The 20,988-nt window shown below is 37.9% G+C and overlaps 1 protein-coding gene across 1 annotated transcript in view; it reads right to left on the reverse strand.

Moving 5' to 3' along the window:
* The window catches only part of LOC127964879 (mannosyl-oligosaccharide 1,2-alpha-mannosidase IB), an 84,050-nt gene that overhangs the window by 32,211 nt on the left and 30,851 nt on the right, over window positions 1-20,988 (reverse strand). The window contains exon 4 of the mRNA XM_052565307.1: window positions 12,184-12,280. Within this exon, the coding sequence (XP_052421267.1) occupies window positions 12,184-12,280 (97 nt within the window). The remainder of the gene's footprint in view (window positions 1-12,183; window positions 12,281-20,988) is intronic.

Raw genomic sequence — 20,988 nt, forward strand, 5'->3', positions numbered from 1 at the left:
GCAATGTGCTTAATAAATATTTGCATCATTTGTAATTATGCATTTTTATGTATTTTATAATTACAAGTTATGTAATTGTAATTATCTTTGAAACTTTAATATTAATTTATGCAATTGCAATGTCTTAATTTTAGTAAAGTTAGTACACGGTCATAGCAATAAATGCAATGGTACTAATAATTGGCATAATTTCTTTCGGTGTTTCGGTTTCGGTTTTCGGCCTTGGTTTTCTCTTTTTCGGTTTTCGGTATCGGCCAAGAATTTTCATTTCGGTGCATCCCTAATTTAATGAATCCTTGCTGAATAAAAGTAAATCAATAAATAAAATAAATGCATTTTGTTGACCCTAAACTTTCGAACAGCCCTAGATACATAGTAAAAAAACGAAAAAAAAAAAAAAAAACAAGGTACTAATAAGGACTCTGCAGCAGAGCAAATAACAAAGAATAATAAAAAAAAAAATAATCTATAGAAAAACAGAAGTAATGACCATGACTCTCCATTAGATGATGTGCAAGTTGTTATAAAGTTGGGTGCACTTTGTTTTTTTTTCTGTCCTTGACTGTTGCTTGTTAGATTGTACATAAAACCCAAAGAGGCATCTTGGGTAAAACCAAAGGCAGACAGTAGAACACTGATGGTCTTTTAAGTCAGACTGTAAGATATACATCATAACTAAGATTTTTATGACTGACAGTGTAGACTGTCCATTATAAGTTACCAGTTGATGGCCAGTCTGCAGTCTTAATTTACACTTGAAACCGAAACACTGCTGCACAAGTCCTTGCACTAATGATAACGGTCTAAAGCCTGGAGTCAGATGTGGCTGGGCTGTCAGAACAAACACACTGCAGGACTGTGACCTACAATTAAGGACATAGTACTTTTAAGGTCAAGATAAATCACCATGGCATTTAATCTCACATCCATATCTAAGCGTTCAAAGATTATTTCTCTATGACCAGATATTTTGTGACTTTAGCTCTTAAATTGGTCTAAAATTTAAGTAGAAAATTAAATAAATGATACATTAAGTAAAACAGAAAAATATTAAATGCAAAAACAACACACACCAAAAAATATTACTATGCACCCAATGCAAGACATTTTTCTGCATTTCTAAGGGCAATTCTCAGGCTCCAAAAGATGTTACCTTTACCAACCTGAATAATTTATTTTACTGCAATCTAAACTTTAGAGTCTGCCTGCACTTTGAAAGAAAGTTCGAAGGCCAGGTGCTGCCATGTGCCCTTTAGCACTGTAACTAACAATCACAATCCATGTACAGGTGCTCAGGTCCAAATAACACATCGGCACTCAAGTCACGTACATTCAGCTCTCAAGGGCACACTAGTGTCTGTCTGTCTCTCATGATCTCTTAATGAATAACTGCACAGACATTTCAACAGCTTATTTCCATCAGCACGTCTCCTTTCTCACCAAATCTCTTGCCTCCCTCCTGCAGTCCTCTATCTCCGCTCTTTGTAATTTGGTGTTAGCTGTGTGCTGTGCTTGCTGTCAGTCACTGTAAGTGGCTGATGAATATTTACTGAGTCACAGCACTTTGATGAATGGCTGTAGTGGTGATGCCTAGGGAGAGGAGTGATTCCTGTTTCTCAGACACACATACTCTTGCACCATTTAAATGCTGCAGAGACTCATGGTGCAAGGCATTCTCTGAGATAGTGTGACAAGGACAGGGTCGGTATCGGTGGAGCAAAGTAATAGCCTAAATAAAACTGCAAACTTAAAGGGGTCATATGACATTGCTAAATGTAAATGTTTTATTGACAAAACCAAAAAAACCCATTACAAACAAGGCAGTTTTTACATCCAGTGCAAAATAAAACCAGGAAACAAATATTATATCACGCAAGATTTTTTACATTAACATGTACTCTAATACGTTTTCTGGCAAAATTATACAGTTATAAATAAAAAATAAAAAACGTATAAATACAGTAAAATAAAATGTATCTTAGCTTAAAGTGTTGCTATATGTCTTGTCTGTGTTAATTGCTGTCAAGGTCCAGTATAAGCAGCTTGCCCAACACTGCTAGCTATGCGATGACTTTCATTCCACTTTTTCTTCTTGTTAATCTTCCATTTCTTTTTCTACCTCCTTAGTCTTTTGTTTCTAGGTCTTCTGTTTAATGTCAAGGGCTTATGTTCATTCCTGGTGGACTGCACAGAACCAAATTCGTGTGATTACCCACTTGCGCTTGGCATCTTCTCATCTATTAAAAGTTGAATCCCAGCAGAACCCTAGCAGAGCGGGAAAAGCAGCAGGAATTGAGCTGGAATCAGTCAGTCAGTCGGGAGCATTTGCAGCATTTTCTTTCTGTGCTAGCTGGAAACATGCTAATTCAAAGTAAGCCTCGTAGCACGAAACGGAGAACAATAAATAAACACAAGTCACTTCAGAACGGTGCTGTGGGCTTCCCTCTGCATGATATGGATGCGCAAAGGTAAAGATTTTCAAAAACAAATCATTGGTAGGTTGCTTGAACATCGACTAATTTGTCTCAACAAAAGGACCTGTGAAATTAGGGTGTCCTGACATCTAGATGAAGTAGTCGATGCTACTAATCTAGGCGACCATCAAAACTCATTCATACTGGATGCTTGCCCTAAAAGCTGTGGAGAGGACTATGAATCTCCTTGAAGTCACAGACAGCAGTTTTCTTCAGAAAAATGCAGCTATGAAAGAGGACATCACACAAGACGTGTAGGCTATACACACATTCACATAATTTATGGCACTACGCCTCGGGGGTGACACAAACAGTCCTACATTTTGCGCATACTAATTTATGCATGGAGAGTTCTGTTCTCAAAGAATCCATCACCTCAAACTCAGATGGTAGAGCTGGCACAACCAAACTTATGGAATGTGTTTGCAGGAATCTGTGTATTGGCTAAGGTATAGACTTTCGCTGAGCAAGAATGCAATATTTTTTAAATGATTATGAATTATCATATATATATATATATATATATATATATATATATATATATATATATATATATATATATATATATATGGTGAGCAAGATTTCACCAAGTAGAATAATTAACATCCTTGTTGATCCTGGAACAGCATTTCAATCAACCAATCAGAATTGAGATATAACTTTTCAGGAAATATTATGGGTACACAAAGTGTGGCAAGATATCAGTGAAGAAAAGTGCATGAAAACTGAAATTTTAAGTACAGTCACACATTTCAGAGACTAAATGAGCCAAAGTTATAGAAATTACATCTGCATTGTCATCTGAAAATAAGCCATTTAAACACAGACGGATGAATACATTACAGGCTTTAGCAGAAATGTGTCTAAGTGAGACATTTGGAGGAAAAACGTATGACTAACTGTCTAGTACTGTACACATATCGGCATTTAGCACGTGCTTGGGATGTATTCTGCCTTAGAGCGCTGCACAAAACTGGCATACTTAGCACGCAGAGGACAAAAGCCTAAACCCCAGTGTTAAACTGCTTTGTCTCTGCATTGCAGGAGAGGATAGCGGTGCTTGGCACCTGCCTGAGCCGAGCGGAGCCGCGGTCACACCTCTGCAGTCGTTTATGAAGTCACCACAGAGAAGACAACATGCCCCAGGCTTCATCCCTACCACTCATTACATCATTAACAGCACAGTGGGTCACGTACTGATGGATCTCTAGACCAAGCCCACACAAGCCAAGAGCACTAAACTGACATGCTGAGAATCCTTCCCCATGTTCTCCACAGTCAAACAGAAAATCACACGCATCATTAAGGAAATATTAACCACCTAGGGAACACAATTCGTTGGGAAGCATCGAGATGCATATATAATTGGAGATTTCGGCGAGGCTGGTGGCTGATGGGAATTACGTAAATGAGGTCATAAATACCGAAATGAAGTCAAAAGCACCAGCCGACTGAGGCCATATTCTCTCACTGCAATCCCTTGTCTTGACAAACCTCTCTTTAGACAGCTGGGTTCCCTCCTCCCTCTTTCATTCCTCATCATCTCTACATAATGACTACGGTCTATTCAATATACGAAATTTAGTTTACACAACTTTTCTAGAAAAAATGTAAGGGATTGTTCAGCCAAAAATCATCCCATGATTTACTCAACATCGAGCCATCCTAAGTGAATATAACGTTCTTCTTTCAGACAAATATAATCTGAGTTATTAATATAAAAATAATGTCCTGGCTTTTTCAAGCTTTATAAAGGCAGTGAATGGGGGTTTGAGATTTTGAAGCCCAAAAACTGCATCCATCCGATAAAAAGCGTTCCACATAAAGGCCTTCTGAAGTGAACTGATAAATTGTGTAAGAAAAATATATTTAAAACTATATAAACCATAATTCTTTAGCTTTTGCTAACTTTCGTATGCTTGTTCACCAGAGAGTGGCATCCAGGGGATGACAGAGGATGTAGGCAAAACAAAAGCTGCGGTGAGAACATGCTAGTCTCGCGAGAAACAAGTTTTGTTTACCGCAAAAAAACATCTTCTCTTGGCTTATATCAAAATCCCCCAACATTTTTCTTTACAAATCCTCATTTTGTACTTAATGTTTTAACCAGTATTTTTGTTTCTCTCTCTTCTGCGCTTCCACGTTTGTCGACACTCACTACTTTCACCTACGTCCTACACCATTTACTGGATGCCTCTCTCTCATGAATGTACATGTGACGGTTAGCGGAAGCTAGAGATTATGGTTTATAAAGTTTTAAATATGGGTAGGTTTCTTACAAAAAAATGCATCAATTCGATTCAGAAGGCTTTATTAACCCACCATGTGGAGCTGGACATTTTATGATGGATGAATCCACTTTTATTGGACTATCCACCCAACTTGATCTTAAACCCCATTCACTGCCATTATAAAGCTTGGAAGAGCCAAGACTTTATTTTTATATTTTTGGGTGAAGTATCCATTTAAAGGGATATCTATTATTTTAAAGATATTTTTACCATATGAATGCATATAAGAGCAGGTTCAAAGTTCAGAAGGTCACTCAAATCCTGGAAATATCACTTAATACCAAATATGTGATTTTCTGGACTGTATTATTGCTATAGTGAACACATAAGTTATGCTCAATTCTAAAAATAAAAACATTTCATCTCCAATATTTGCTCCTTGAGAACAGATTCTCAATCACATGGTTTTATTTGCTATGGAGAATCAGAAAAAAAAAAAAATCTGTGGAATCCTGGAGGGACTTGAAAATGCTTCACCCCAAGAAAACTGATTCTTTGTTCTAAAAATAATATCATTAAAGGCATCTACTGGCAGGGCCAAATCAAAAGTGTGAACAAGGCTTAAGCACAGTCCCTTTCAAACGGTCAGGGAGAACCGCAGAGCTCTCATTTTTACAGCAGTGCTCATCATGCATTGGGCCCTTTTATTCCTGGGAACAGATATGAGGAACAAAAATGACCCAGTTATGGACAACGGTCTGAGCATCAGACTCATGCCGAGTGTCCTCAGCTGATTAGTTGCAGGCTGGTGGGTATTGATTAACCAGAGAGCTGATTAAAGACCCCGTAGTAAGGATGCTCTGCCTCTTATCAGCCAGCATACGTATTCTGACCTCAGCTAGCCCTGCCGTTGCTATGGCAACTACACTGGACGTCAGGATGATGGAGAACACAATGGCCCGTCTCCAGCTGCGGGTCTGGAGGGCTGTGCCCAGACTAAAACCGTCTAGATGCAGCCTTCTCGCTCTCTCTTTACACATCAGCACAGGACAGAACAACTTCCTGCTCAATTAAGATGAAGCTTAATCAGTTCATTCAGACATGATGTGGCGGAAAGAAATGAAAACACAAAGCCTCTTTTTAGGAAAATAAAAATCCACCTCATCATTGTCTGGTAAAAACCTTTTATTGGTGTAATCTTGTTGACTACAGTTATGGCCCACTGCTACACTTCTGACAATAGATCATCCATCCCCATGAACACTGCTGGTCAAAAGGTTGGCTTTGGTAAGGGTTTCTTTTTTTTCTTTTTTTATTAAATTCATATTTAAATTCAACAAGGGTGCATTAAATTGATTAAAAGTGACAGTCGATACAGTTACAATGTAACAAAAGATTTCTATTTCAAATGAATTATGTTCTTTGAAATGAATTTCAAATTATGTTCTTTTGAATTTTGTTCAAAGAATCCTGAGAAAACTGCATATGATTTCCACAAAACAGCACAAATGTTAGTAGAATGATTTCTGAAGGATCATGTGACACTGATGATTGAACTAAAGATGCCGCAAATTAATCATATGATAAAATGAAATTTAAAATTATATTTAAATAGAAACCAATTATGTTAAATAGTAATAATATTTCACTATGACTTTTTTTGATCAAATGAATTCAGCCTTGGTGAGTACTGTATATGAGAGACTTTCTTCTCATCAACTCCAAACTTTTTATTTGTACTGTAAATCAGCTCCATATTAGAACTGGGTGGTACATCAAATTTGTACAATATATCAGTTTATTTTCATACACCATAAAGGATAAGGCAATCCAGTTTATATCAATATATATTAGTATAATATCGCATGCACATCTGAAAAATAGTGGAAGACACAGGATCAGCTGCTGTGGGGAAAATGCATAAAATTAAAACATAAACATAAAACATCCTTTAAAAGCTTCAAAATCATTTAGGAAGATATAGTTAACAAGTTTTAAGCAGCTTGCCCAGACAGATGCTCTGACAGATAGTCGTACCGTTTAATGCATTTGAGACGCGTTTTCCTCAGTGCATAACTTAATATCTGTAAATGTTAGAAAGTCATGCAAATATTTTCATATTCCTGTCAGGAGTGGACAAGTCTTATTATATAGACTTCAGTGTATGAGCGCCGTCACATACTGTACATGCGCCCCAAACAGTCAGAGCGCAATAAATCTCACTAAACTCACATTTTGCCAAAATATTTGTTTTTGGACATTATGTGTGCCATATGTAGCATTTTAAACCTACAAGTAAAGGTATTTTTATGATAATAGAAACTGTAATGGGACCACTTTAATGGGGTAAATCAAATAAAGGCTAAAATTATTACTATGCTTTGATAAGTAAAGTGCAATTCTCTTGCCAGTAGAAATTTACTCAGTATTTTTTGTGTGTATATCTGCACTCAGCCTAAAAAAACTATATGATTTTTTTGAGCTCTCCGCCCTACTCCATTTTAAGCATTAAATCATAATACATCAGAAACAGATTGCACCACAGTGTGACCACATGTTAACGTGGTTATTTTAGTATCGTAATATCACATGCGTAACGTTGGAAGCTGGGTTACGTGATCTGACCCTGGGGTCCGATCTGAGAATATTCCCTGTAAACAGGGTGTTTGTTTACAGATCAAAGTGCTTACTATCAGCAATCTGTCCAGCAGCAGAGTCTCAGGCTTCTATGGGTCAAAAGTTTTCACAAACACACAAAAAAAGAAAATCAATAGATGTTGATTAAAGGATCAATATGGGAGAGTCCCTGTCCCAGCACAATAGTGGACCACTGGAATGGTCAGAGTCTTTTTGACCAATACGTCAGATGTACTGCCAAGAGGTCAAAGCCCTCAAAGGGTATGAATACGAAAGGCAATGTGTTTTGAAACATAGTCTATCCATCAAGGGATTGTTGGAATGTTACAAAGATTACACTTAAGTACATACAAAACAAAACTAGCTGACTAGATTGTTTTTAAGGGGATAGTTCACCCAAAAATGAAAACCGTTATCATTTACTCATCCACATGTTGTTCCAAACCTTCATGATATTAACTTGTGGAACAAAAAATGAATTTTCCAACAATTTATATGTTTATGCTCATACAGTGGGGTTCAATGTTGAATTTTAATTTTATGGACAGCAAAAGTTCTGCAAAATATCTTCTTTTGCATTCAGCAGACTAAAGTTTGGTTTTATTTATTGGTCATTAATAAAGAATAAAAAATATACAGTCTAGAAGTAGTCCAGATTTATTTTACAAAAGGATGTTGCCATTTATGCTTACTTCATCTATTGTGCATTGCTTTTTGTTTATTGGATCATATGGTGTTATTGTGTCATAATTTTGTCTGCAGTATTAGGCTAAATAAGGTTTCTAAATGCTGAATACTAAATGCAAAGTTTCCTAAGAAATATAAATTCTCTGACTTGCAAATTAAAAAAGACAGTAATATGCCACGTTTCCACCGCAGGAACTTTACACAGGAACTAGGGACTTTGGCCTAGTACTCGGTGTGTTTCCACCGCAGGAACCAGGAACTAAATAAAGTTCAGGGTAAAAGAATGCCCCTCAGAGAGTCCCTTCTGGTGAGGGAGTACTTTTTTAGAGTTCCGGAACTTTCGGGGGCGGGACTTGGGCGCTAAACATCCTGATTGGTTGAGTTCACGCAGCATTGGTTGAGTTCAACCACCATTTGTTCGGATCAACATTTTCAAAATATTACTGTTATTGTGTCATGAAATGTAATTTTAAAAGTATTTCAGGCGAGAATGTAGTTGTTTAAAACTCAAATCTGTGGTTTATTTATAAAGACAGTGCCTATCTAAAAATGTGTTTAGCAGATTTACGGAGACGTGAGCTCCACACGATCAGTGGGAGCTCAGTCCTCATGTATCCGCCTAGGGCACTCTCAACTCGGCTAGACCTTCTGATGTGTGCCGCTGGCTCTGATGTCTCTTTAATGATTAAACATAAGATATTATTAGTTTTGGGTAAATCTAAAAGGTTATCTTTGGTCTGTATTCAATTTATCTATATGTTAAAATTAAAAAGGCAAATTTATATAATATTTAGTTTCATTGTAATCACTGTATATACACTTATCCCTGAACTAAGTACATTTCTGCAGCTGTTATTATGCTTAAATGAAAACGAAAGGAGGCAGTGGTATTTGATACCCCATTTCGTTTTATTGTAAATATGCAAAAATTAAAATAGCAGTAGCCGAGGGGAGCTGACTGAAGTTATGAAGTACGCTGCTGTTTGCAGGATTACAGGATTCGCGTCGTAGCGGACATCATATTCCAGAGACGAATGCACAAAGTCCACACTACCGATGATGAACGTCCAAAATCATCGTACTATAGCATTGAGAAATGCGCGCAGACCTACGTCACCAGTCTATTTGCCTAATCTTCCCGGTACTTTACACCGTGGTGGAAAGGCAGAAAGCAAGAGGTCTGGGGGGGGGGGGGAAGTTCCTGGGAAAAAAAGTTCCTGGTACAAATGTTCCGTGTAATTTCGGTGGAAACGCGGCAATTTAGTCTAGTCCACCAGACACAGGTCAGAAAAGTAGCAATAAATGAACAGATACACAACAAATTGGATAAAACTATAACCCCTTATTGCACAAACTATCATAATCCTCATAAAAGCCTTGCAGATTATGCATAATAATGGAAACCTCACTCACAAGACAATGTGAACTCTTACGGTAATTGTTTTGACATTTACTGGCACTGGATTTAAAAAAAAAAAAGCAGTGCTTTGAAGGAGTTTCAGAGTATTTGAAAAGGTAAGCAGTTTAGAAACCCAACCCACCACACCGCAGAGGGTTTTAACATGCTCTTAAATTTGAATGCACATCAAAACAACAAGTATGCTAAAAGCCTGCTTTTAGTATGCTGAGCCATCAATGTTTCTAAAATCACTGCTGCTAAAGGAAATTATGGCTAAGCAACCAAGAAAAAAACCCTATGTAAAACTCTCTGCACTGACTGGCTATTAAGTTGATGAACAATCGATTTTAACCCATGTAATGTTAATGTTGTCCGATTGATAAAATACAGCAGCAGACATCATACAGTAGATGTAGGTTGGGGAGGATCAATTCAGTCAGAAAGTGACATCATTAAACTGTCAGCACCACCAGCTCACTCATTAATAATGTTTCTATAAATACTTTAGGCTGCTTTTCTATTTCAGGCCGGACAAAAAAACAAACAAAAAACAACAACAACAACAACAACATAAGCAACAATTGTACTGTGAGTAAAGAGCCTTTGAATAAGAAAATTAAACACATTTATTTATATTTAATTATATAATAATATAGTAAATGCATTGTGACTGTATACATGTAATTTACTGTATATTAGAATTAATGTTTTATATATATATATATATATATATATATATATATATATATAGATAGATAGATAGATAGATAGATAGATAGATAGATAGATAGATAGATAGATAGATTGTAAGCCTCTTTTCTCTTACTACAATTGTTGATTTTGGGAATATAATATATATATTTTTTTGTTTAGTTTTTTTGCTGGCCTGAACCGGAAAAGAGGCCTAAACTATTTATAGAGCCATTATTAATGATTGAGCTTATACTAAAAGATTTCTTCTTGATTGGAGTTAAATCTGGATGTTTGTGACAAGCTTACCAACATAATTACAATTAAAATATTACAAAGTGATCAAGTGCATCATTTTTGGGATGTTAAAATACTTCCTCCTATCATAGTTTAATAAGTGCTGTGTTTGCCTGAGCATCCCGACCAGCCAGACACAGGAACACTGGCTCAACCAACAGCATGAGTGTCCCATAGATCACATAAACAGTGTTTTTGAATAGAGAAGTGGTGTTTCTCTTCACTTGAAGACAGAACTTAAGATGGAGCAAAGCATTCAGTGTTCAGGATATATGAGAGTGAAACCTCTGGAAAATAGAGCAAATTAATCCAGAAGAAGGTTCCCCCGGATTATATCCAAAACACACCGGAGTACATTCAAACAGAGTGATCAATACATGTGTGGCTGATGAGTTCATTCCACATGTTAGGTAGAAACAGAGAGAGGCTTATTAAATATAAAAGTGAAGTGTGAAAGACACTTCGACACACCGCACTGCAGCATGAGGCGCCGAGTCTCTCACATCTCCCTTGTTTTTCCACACTCTCTCTCTTTCTCATATCTTTGTTCTTCTTCAAAAGCTCCCTCATATTTTGTTTAAACCACAGAACTGCATCATATGTGTCTCACTGGTATCTCAAAGAACAACAAAAACCTCATCCTAAATCTTACGTAGCAAGTTTATGAGGAAAACTGCTCGAGGTGCATTTGCAAAGCTAAATATTTAAAGACCAAATGAAACCGCATTCAAAAAGTTTAATAATGTGATTAGATTCGAGTGAAAAGTTTCAGATGGAAAAAAGGTAGGACAGGATTTGTGGCACAAGATGTGATTGGCTCATTAAAAAAAAATGCTTTCTTTTAACAAGTCCGTAATATTGCTTCCACCAATTCTTGTTGTCCTCTAATGTCAGAATCCACAGACATTTGTTTAGAACCATTTTGGACCCTTTTTGCTTATAAACGGTGCTTGATATCTGCATATTTCCCCCCTGATTCAAACAACTTCTCACTTGAGAAAGTAATATTATGGATAGAGGACTTATGAAGTGAAAATGTCTTTATGATAATTTTATTACAAACATACAGATTTTTGCTTGACAAGATGTTAATTGATTGACTGGAGTCGTGTGGATTACTTGTGGATTATGGTGATGTTTTTATAAGATGTTTGCACTCTCATTCTGATGGCACCCATTCACTGCAAGCAATCCATTGGACAGTAAGTGAAAAAAAAAAAAATCTAAATTCCTTCAAATCTTTTCTAATAAAAAATAAATAATTGAGTAAATCTTCAGCTTATTTAAATTTTGGGGTAAACTATTCCTTTAAGAATGTGCAGTCAAAGGTTTGTTTATCTGCATTTCACAAGAGCTTTCTTGATCCTATCAGGATTCAGAACTATTTATTTTATACAACTCTTTTTTTCATGCACACACAGCCTTAGTTACATCAGCAAACAGGATCGATTGAGATTTCTTTGTTCAAGCACGCTCGCATGTACACACACAGATCTGATTCAGTCCCAGTAGTCGAATCTTCTTTAGCTCTGCAGCTGAGAGCCAGCGATAAACAGCACACACACAAACAAACACAGAAATGATTAAGGATGGCGAACTGTGCAAGCACGTCTCATCGTTCGAGAGTGCGAGCTGTAGATGGCACATAAAAGTGTGTGTAGATGGGATTGCCTGTGTCAGTCTTAACCACCCCATAACGAATCATCCCCCAAGAGCAGTCATTTACATGTAAATGAGACTCCAACATGCATGTGCGCTCCTTACTTACCGAAGATATTGGTGGAATGTCCTTTCTTGGCGATGGGTTTGAGCTCGTTGTGGCCCCAGCCATATTGCCTGTAGCTGTCCCATGCGTGTTTCATCATCTAGAACACAGAAAGGACAGGAAGTTAGCTTTGCCCATGAATATATCAAGAAGTATAGTGAGTATCTCCATTCCAGAACCCTGATACAGCCAAATCCTACTGATTGGTTCATCTACAGGTGCCTGCCTTCATGACATCTTCATTGAAAAGCTTTTAAAAACACAGCCTGGAAACAACCCCATTGTTCTTGTAAAAAATATACCAGAGTAACATGAAAGCCAAAAAGGCTGTTTGGTCGGATAACGTATGATGCATTTTAACAGGTTAGAATAACCCAGGGATGCACAAAGGCCTTTGATGTGAAAGATGAAGCGTCGCATCAGAGATGTCCTGTTACCCAGAAGCCCCCACTGGGACCGTGAGCGCGTCTGCTGTGCTGTCGTTCCTCTTTCAGGTCACTGGCCAGCAGCACCCTGTCGATGGATCTTCACTCTGTGCATGTGTGTTTTTCTTTTTTTCCCCTCACTGAGGAAAGATGAATGGACACAGTGTGTGTCTGCGTCTCTAAGCGTGTCTTTGTCTCAGCTGTGGCTCTAGGCGTCCCCTCTCTGAGCTCTCTCGCTTCCATTAAACGGCTGGCTGAAATTCAGCTCTGAGCCACTCCACATTTAGACAGGTCTTCAAATATTACCACTTTGGAGTAATACTCCCTCCAAAAGCAGACCGCTTGTGACAAGGCTGATAAGGTGCGTGGAACGCGCAAGAACGAAATTTTGGTCCTGCTCTAAAAGCAAGCACTTGTTGTCTACAGCATATGCCTTTTAAAGTAAATTTTCACCAAAACAAGGTTTATTATTGTTGTCTATTTTGTAATATGGCCTCAGCATTGGGGAGCACGCCAATGATGCCTTAAAATGCTGACTAGGCAGGCTAAGGCTTGGAATGGAGCTTATGAACACAGATGCAGTAGACGTCTCTGTCAACTGTTGTTGTAGGCTGCCATCCCAAGCACAAGCAATGATTTTGCTCCGCTGTTCTCAGCCTGAAAAGCAGAATCCCAGGAGGGAGCCAAGGCAATGAAAAGTCAATAATTTCATTTTGTTCTCGGCTTTCAATCTTTCCATGACACGCCATGCACACAAAACATTATGAATTACCACAAAGCAGTCTTTCCTCTAGGTTTCCAACGGACCGGAGACTGGCGGCTGATTAGAGTTTGATTGTTAAACCCATTTAGCATAGAAAAATTAAAGCCTGTGATAAGCAAGAAGCCTAAAATATGAACTGTCTACAGATTTCTCTTTCCCTTTCCTCTAAATTCCCACTTGATTATGCGTAACTTCCAACCTCTCTCATGTTTTATTCAAGGCCTGTTCAGGGTCGTTCTGCCTGTCAATTAACAGTTGTTTTGACTAAGTGGAGGCCTTGTGAAGCGTTGAGAGCAGAGCCTATCCGACACGAATGGAACTTAAACTGGCGGTTACATTAAGCCCAGGCTTTTAACTACCCCATGAAGATGTGTCTACAGGGACACTAATGCATGGGAGATGAACAAGGTTAGACAGTCATGAGTGGCCTGAGGGGCATGTTTTGTATGTCTGTGAAGCTATAAAAAAAAAAAAAAAAAAAAAAAAAAAAAAAGCACTTTAGTATAGGGACTAATTCTCACTATTAATTAGTTGTTTATTAGCATGCCTATTATTAGCATATTGGCAGTTTATTAATACTTAGAAAGCACATAATTTGCATGACCGTACTCTACATCCTTAATCCTACCCAATACCTAAACTTAACCACTACCTTACTAACTATTAATAAGTAGCAAATTAAGTGTTCATTGAGGCAAAAGTTAATGGTTTGTTAGTAGGGAGAACTGGACCTTAAAAAAATAAATAAAAAAACACCACTACCATGAAGAATCATAAAAGCAGTCATTGTGATTAATGCGCTCTATTGCAGGTCTTCTGAGGCTATTTCATAGCTTTGTGTGAGAAACACACTGAAATTTAAACCATTATTTACCTATAAACTCCAGCAAACTGTGATTTAGTGTGCTGAACTCGGAACAAATCAGTCTGAGTTGTGAATCAGCTCAATCAATTTACTGAAAAGAACTGGATCAATAGAAATGATTCATTTAATGTGCGTTTCCAGAGTTCAACACGAGATAGCTGGACCACCTTTATGCAGGCCTATATCTTAATACATGGAAATCAGCTCGCAATATTCTTTGTTAAAAAAAAAAAAGCCTCCTTTTAAAGTTCCATGGAAGAAAAAAAAAGTTTCAAATAACTTAAGAGTTTGAGTAAACTTAATTTAAAAGTGCCCTTTTCAAATCATTTTATTATGCAGAAAATACAACTCTATAATTTGGGTAAATTAAGATTCAGAATTTACTTATTTACTGTGCTTTTCAGAAATGAAAACAATAAACACACACACACACATATATATATATATATATATATATATATATATATTTTACAATATACAATTATTTTTTATCTTTTCTCAACAGAAATAAAACTAATACACTAAAGAGAGGGACAAGAGACAATGAGCAAGAAACAAATATGTAATATGAAAATACAGCACTCGAGTTATATGTACATTTTAGAAATGCATTATGACTTTTCATTCATCATTTCACAGTATTCCTCAATGGACTGCGTGTTCATTCAGTGTATCACCATGCGGTGCCGAAAGACTCCAGATCATCAGGTTCCTGAAAAATGAGGTTTCTGAAAATGAAGGCTGCCTGTATCGCTGAGTTTGAAAGCGCATTTAGTCTAAATTAAAGTCCTAAATGAGCACACAGCTGTCCTTCAAAAAAAAAAAAAAACCTCCCCCAAAATGTACTTAAAAGCCTCAATTTAAACCAAATCTGCAGGAATCATTTGGAAGACTCAACACAAAGCCAATTTGTACAACACCATTCACACCACAATTTCTTTCTCATGCTTTCTTCATTTATTGGCATTGTGCAATGCGATTTCCAGATATTATGGTTTTTAAAGCTATTTGTATTCTTGAAGCAGTTTTTTAGTTTACTCTGTAAACTCAGTATTCGGTGCATCCACACAAAGCCACTAATTGATTTAGTGGATCGGTCCCCATGGTTCGGCAGTAGTGTTCATATCAATTCCAGAACAGACAGATACAATCATCTCCACCCTCCCATCAATTGAACACAGTGCAAAGTAGAGAGAGCAAAGAGAGCGATAGATGAGCCTTGTCTGTGCTTTGTGCTCAACTGCTTGAGTGATGGGGCTGGCCCATTGTGCATTTCAATTACCATCCGGCTGCCGGCACACTTGTTTGAACAGTGATCAGTGCTCATATCAGCTCTGTGGGTGGAATGGTTATGCCTGTCAGGCCCTGCCTTCAGACTCCATGAAAGTCAGAGCGTAAAACAGATTAAAATGCATGTTCTCAAAACCTGTTAGTGGTTACAATGCATCACCCTCATTCTTAAGGGCACCGCCACCTTTCTTGAAACCATTTGCTGCTTTCAGGCACTCTAATATGATTTTTCTTCTCATTATCATTGGCCTATTATTTTTGGAGTACATGATTGCCAGGGAGCAGCAAAAGCACTTGGGTGTGTTACAAGGGGTATGCTGATGGTTTTTCCACTGCGCACTGGGATTAAAGCGTGAGAGGGAGATCCTTTTAGAGCACATCACACTGTCTGGAAGGATTCCTAGAGAAAAGACAAAGCCAACGCTGGAGCAAAGGATGGAGAGAGAGCGAGACAAAAGAAAGCCTACAATAGGTTTTCAAAGAAAGAAAGAAAAATGAGAAAACAAGGGAACAAAAAGAGGAAAAAGGAAACAAGAGACAAGGCAGACAAACATTCGGTAGAAAGAGGTGAGTGGGAGAATCAGTCGCTTCGGTATGGATGAGCTCACTCTTAGACCACTACACATACTAGAGGTTTTGATGCAGACTATGAAAGTGCAAAAACTACAAAACTGCCTAAATGACTAATTAAAAGGATTGTTCACCCAATAATTCTGTCACGCCGGATGCGTGTGGACGAAACGCCTATCCGATAAAAAATTGTGTGCGTATTCACAGAAACGCGTCTCCGTGTGGACGGGGCCTAAATCACACTCAAATAGATTTTGATGCAATATTTACATTGAAGCTTGCAGGCAGCTATGGTAAGGGGCATGACATTTCCTGACTAGATGTCGAGTGCTGCCAATCACAACACACACTGGCCAACACACACTTGTCTCAGCGGCATGTGCTCCAGTTGTATTGTAAACAACGATGTTGTCTATGTAACGGAAACAGATCAATTTAGCTTAAAAGGAATAATTTAAGATTTTAAAGGGAATTTGAACAGAATCACTGTTTCACGGCTGGTCACTGAGACGCCCTGCAATTCAGTCAACGAGCCGTTTAACATCAAATCTGCGCTGGATACTAATATCCAAACTATAGTGAAACACTATCAATTAGCACAGTAACAAGATCGGCAGTTTAAGACATTAACTTGTAAGCACAAAACACAAGATACTTCTCTTTTCAATATGAATAAGGCTTTATTAGATAAATCTAAGACATATAAAATAATCTAACAGATAAACGCATGCACTCACACATTCATACAAGTTGCAGGAAGATCGAAAGTTAGGGAAAGATGAGTTTAAGAGAATGGAAATATGGAATCCCAAGTTTACAGCAATACGTTAAATTGCATAGACATGAACAACCATCAACCACATAATTAGCCCTCGCATTGAGTTCCTCAGTGAGGTTAAAATTATATTAGATACACCAGTAAAGGTCACAGTCTGGAGGTAAAGTTACTTGCGTCTCCTGTGAAAGAGTCCCGGTGAAAGGGCTATCCCGAGGTCGTTGATTGGCTGGAAGTTCAGTCGCTGAAGTGACGTCTTGGGAAGCCCGTGGTGGGGCAGTTGGCTGAAGCTGGAGTTGTGTGGCTGGTTGGAGTTGAAACGCGCAGATGAGGTCGATGTTACAAAACTTAACTCCGAACACGAAACTCTCAAATGGAAAAGAAAAGAAATAAAGTTTGACGAGACAAGGTTGTGTTCCTTCTCATCGTGGCTAAGTAGCAGCAGGCTTGCACTCCGAAGCACGCTGGAACCGCGCTCAAAGAACAGTGATGACTAAACAGCATGGCTAGAAGCTACAAGCTAGCAGAAGCATAGCTAGAGACTAAAAGCTAAAGCTAGGTAGCAAAGCTACAAGCTAAAAGCTAAGAGCAGGCATGACTAATAGCAGAGACTAAAAGCCAGAGACTAAAAGCCAGATTTTATGGTGTCCTCTGTATTAAAGTGGCCTGTTGGCCACACCTCAAATGTTGTCTTGACCAATCTGATATTGTCTTGGATCGGGGGTATCATAAATCATTTGTTTATCTTACCAAGCATGTGGTCCGAATTTTCCTGCCTTGCAGGGTTTAATTTTGGACATGATTCCTCTTACACGAATATGATACATGGGACAAATAAATTATTGGCTGGACAATATCAAGCAAGCAGATTCGATTATATCAATACTAATCATGACTATGTATCCTATAGTTATCAAAAGACATACACAATAAGTGATTATACATGATAGTCGAATGTGTGGGTTACATATAAATGAATATGGAGTTAAGCGATGGAATTATTCATTTATAAGTCTTTTTGAGTTCATTCTGGTCCATATATGTGTACAAAAAGCAGTTTCTTTGCCATTCTCATGACATAGGGATGTTCTGTAGAGACAGAGGTTTAAAGCTCTTCCCCCTTAGGAATTTCAGTCTGGTTCTGCTGGGTGGGGGAAGTCAATGGAAGTGTTTAACTCATGGGATGTCCAGCGTTGCATTTCAATTACGAACAACAAATTTGACACCAAATTTCTCTTCTTCGAATTGAAATTGTAAATAATTGTTCTAGTGGTGTTAATGTTGAAAGCTGTTGTGTGAACAAGTTGGTTGGTCATCTTGCTTGGTTCTTGTGGCACTAGAACTGATTTATGACTTCCTGAGGAATTCAGCTCGTGTTTCAACGCACAGCTTTGATAGACTCTTTAATTTGTCTGGTTTGACTCATTTCTGTTACACTATATTGCTTATCAGTTTGAGCCCGATTGAGACGCAGAGGATATTAGTGAAGAGGATTGTTCAGAACCTGTGCAAGCATGGCTCTAAATGGTATGCTTGGTTGTTGTTGTCTCATACTTTTAGATACGCTGTTATTTGTAAATACTACCGCTTTTGTTAACTTTTAAAATACAGTTTTAACCTGATTATAACGGTGATACAGCACGGCAACCATGTGCGCGTTGATGTTTAATACTTCTCATAGCTATGTGAAAAATATCTGTCTGTCTATATAAGTGTATAACTGGAACAGTTTAATGGAGCTGACAAACTGATGATCTGAATGAGAGATAGAGAGAGAGAGAGAGAGAGAGAGAGAGAGAGAGAGAGAGAGAGATGAAGAGCAGGGGACATGAGGAACGGCATTAAGAACCACTGCTTTAGAACATTGAACATTGAACATCAATTAGATCATTCGAACATCAATTAGAATCGTTAGAAAACAGAATAGTGATTAATATATAAAAAGATTTATTCATGCACCCCTAGTTTTGTCAGCATGGCAACAACTCTATCTCTTCTCTAAAGCAGCACAGCATGGCCTCACCCCCCTTTGTTGTTTGGGGTTTATCAGGGTTTGTGACGTCACAAACCCAGGAGGTAACTTGTAACGCGTTGTAACATTGCAGATACTGTTTATACTCAAACAGCAAAATTACACACTACACACTAACTAACATTAAAAAAGTGAAAAACCATAATCCTAACCCTAACCATTAAATGAAATCTTATCAGTAGTTACCAACCTGGAGCCAGTAGAATCAGTCAGAGTTTAGGCAAAGGAAACTTATATGCTTTGAGGTCAAACATGGATGCAAAAAACCCTACTCCAAACTAGGGGTGTCACAATATACCAGTTGATAACCATAGAATTCAGAAACTGAAATACCTTAATACTACACATACAATATTATCATGAATAATCTAGCACCACCACTGTAGTAGGTGGAAACATACTGCTGGTTGCCATGAGTCATAAAAGGAAAAAGAAAACAGCAACACCACCACAGTGTGTGGTTGAGACATGCACTCAAATAAGTTTGCTCACTAATATGTGTTTTGGATTTGAGAAAAAAAAAAAAAAAAAAAAACATTGTGCGCTATACAGACCAGTCTGCAGGAAGTGCAGATAAACAGAGAAATCTATTTATACAAGTAATGCTTACAAGCTTCCTACACTCATACTTTGAATGTGATTCAATCTGCAAAAAAGAGAAAATAATAAATGTAAATAAATATTTCTGAATACTTTTGGAGCTGATAGTGTGTTGAAAACCCAATATCAGCCTTATTCCAAATGATCAGGGACTGAATGTAACCCTTTCTTTGATTTGATACGTGATGGACGCAAAAGATGTAAGGGCACTCACACACCATAAGAGGAATGGAAAGAGGTTTAGAAGAGGATCTCAGATTTTAAGGATGGGGGAATTAAGGACAAAAATGTAGAAACAACTGTTTTAAACAAACACATAGTCATGACTATGTGTGTGTGTGTGTGTGTTTGTTCCTTATGAAATATCTCATTGCTGAGGATGGTGAAGTTTCACGTGGTCAGCTAATTACTGCGGTGCAGAAAATAAATACAGCATTTTAAACCTGCAGAAAACTCAAACACGCACACAATGTGAAAATGCCCTCCACAGTTTCCTCTAGGGGGAGCTGCATTAATTAGCATTAACCCCCACCAGGCACACTGAATTCATTCATAGATCACTTTTTGCTCTACAGCAAACCAACAGAGATGAGCAACTCTGAAAAGTCCGCAGAGAGGTCAAATGAGAACTGCCGCTCTGAAAGTATGAAGCAACAGAGCTGCAATTACCAGTTGCCCCTGGTGACGGCCTCAGTGCCAGTGATTGATTTTGACTCCACCCATTTTGCCACAGAGCTGTATTTTAAAGTTACGGCACTATAACCTGTCCGCTCAAAAAGACAGTCTCAGCCAGTGTTAATTTCGTTGACTAAATATTTTCGTCATTATTTTCGTCACGAATATATTTTTGCCGACGAAAACGAAACGAAAACTAAAATAGAAGGCACTGATGGAGACTAAAACTATGACTAAATTGATTGACATTATCATCAACGAATAAAGGACGAGACGAAAATAGACTGTGACGAAAATCAAATCAGCAGACGGGAGAGATGCGAGGAATGAGCAAAAGAACCGGCAAAACAGAACAGACTGCATGAGAGAAGAGAACCAATAAGAGCCTGACTTATTGAGACGTGAAGCGAAGGTTTTCAGTTTTTATGAGCTCCCGGGAAGACGGCATTCGAAGAGGTGATAGGGACTTTAAGCAACAGCCTCTGGTGGAACGGCAACGCCATTCTGGCGTTGTATTGCGCCTGTGCGAATTTAACTGCTACTTTGTGACGTTCTAATTTAACGGTCTACTACGGGAGAACAGCTGATTTGCCGGAGTCGCTACAACGTGAGAGGTTAGGTAAATAAATGTTATGTTTTTAGACTTATTTACATCATACAATATTAAAAACTCCTCTTCTGACAAAAGATTGTCATTTAACGCCAAAAGCAATCCTTCTCTTGCTTTTTTAAATTATATATTTTTTTGGATCTCAATAAATGAATTAATGCTGCGTTGCGCTGTTCTGTTTTACCGTTGCTTAGTGACTTTTA

This window comes from Carassius gibelio, chromosome B9, assembly GCF_023724105.1.
Source record: "Carassius gibelio isolate Cgi1373 ecotype wild population from Czech Republic chromosome B9, carGib1.2-hapl.c, whole genome shotgun sequence".
NCBI classification, from domain to species: Eukaryota; Metazoa; Chordata; class Actinopteri; order Cypriniformes; family Cyprinidae; genus Carassius; species Carassius gibelio.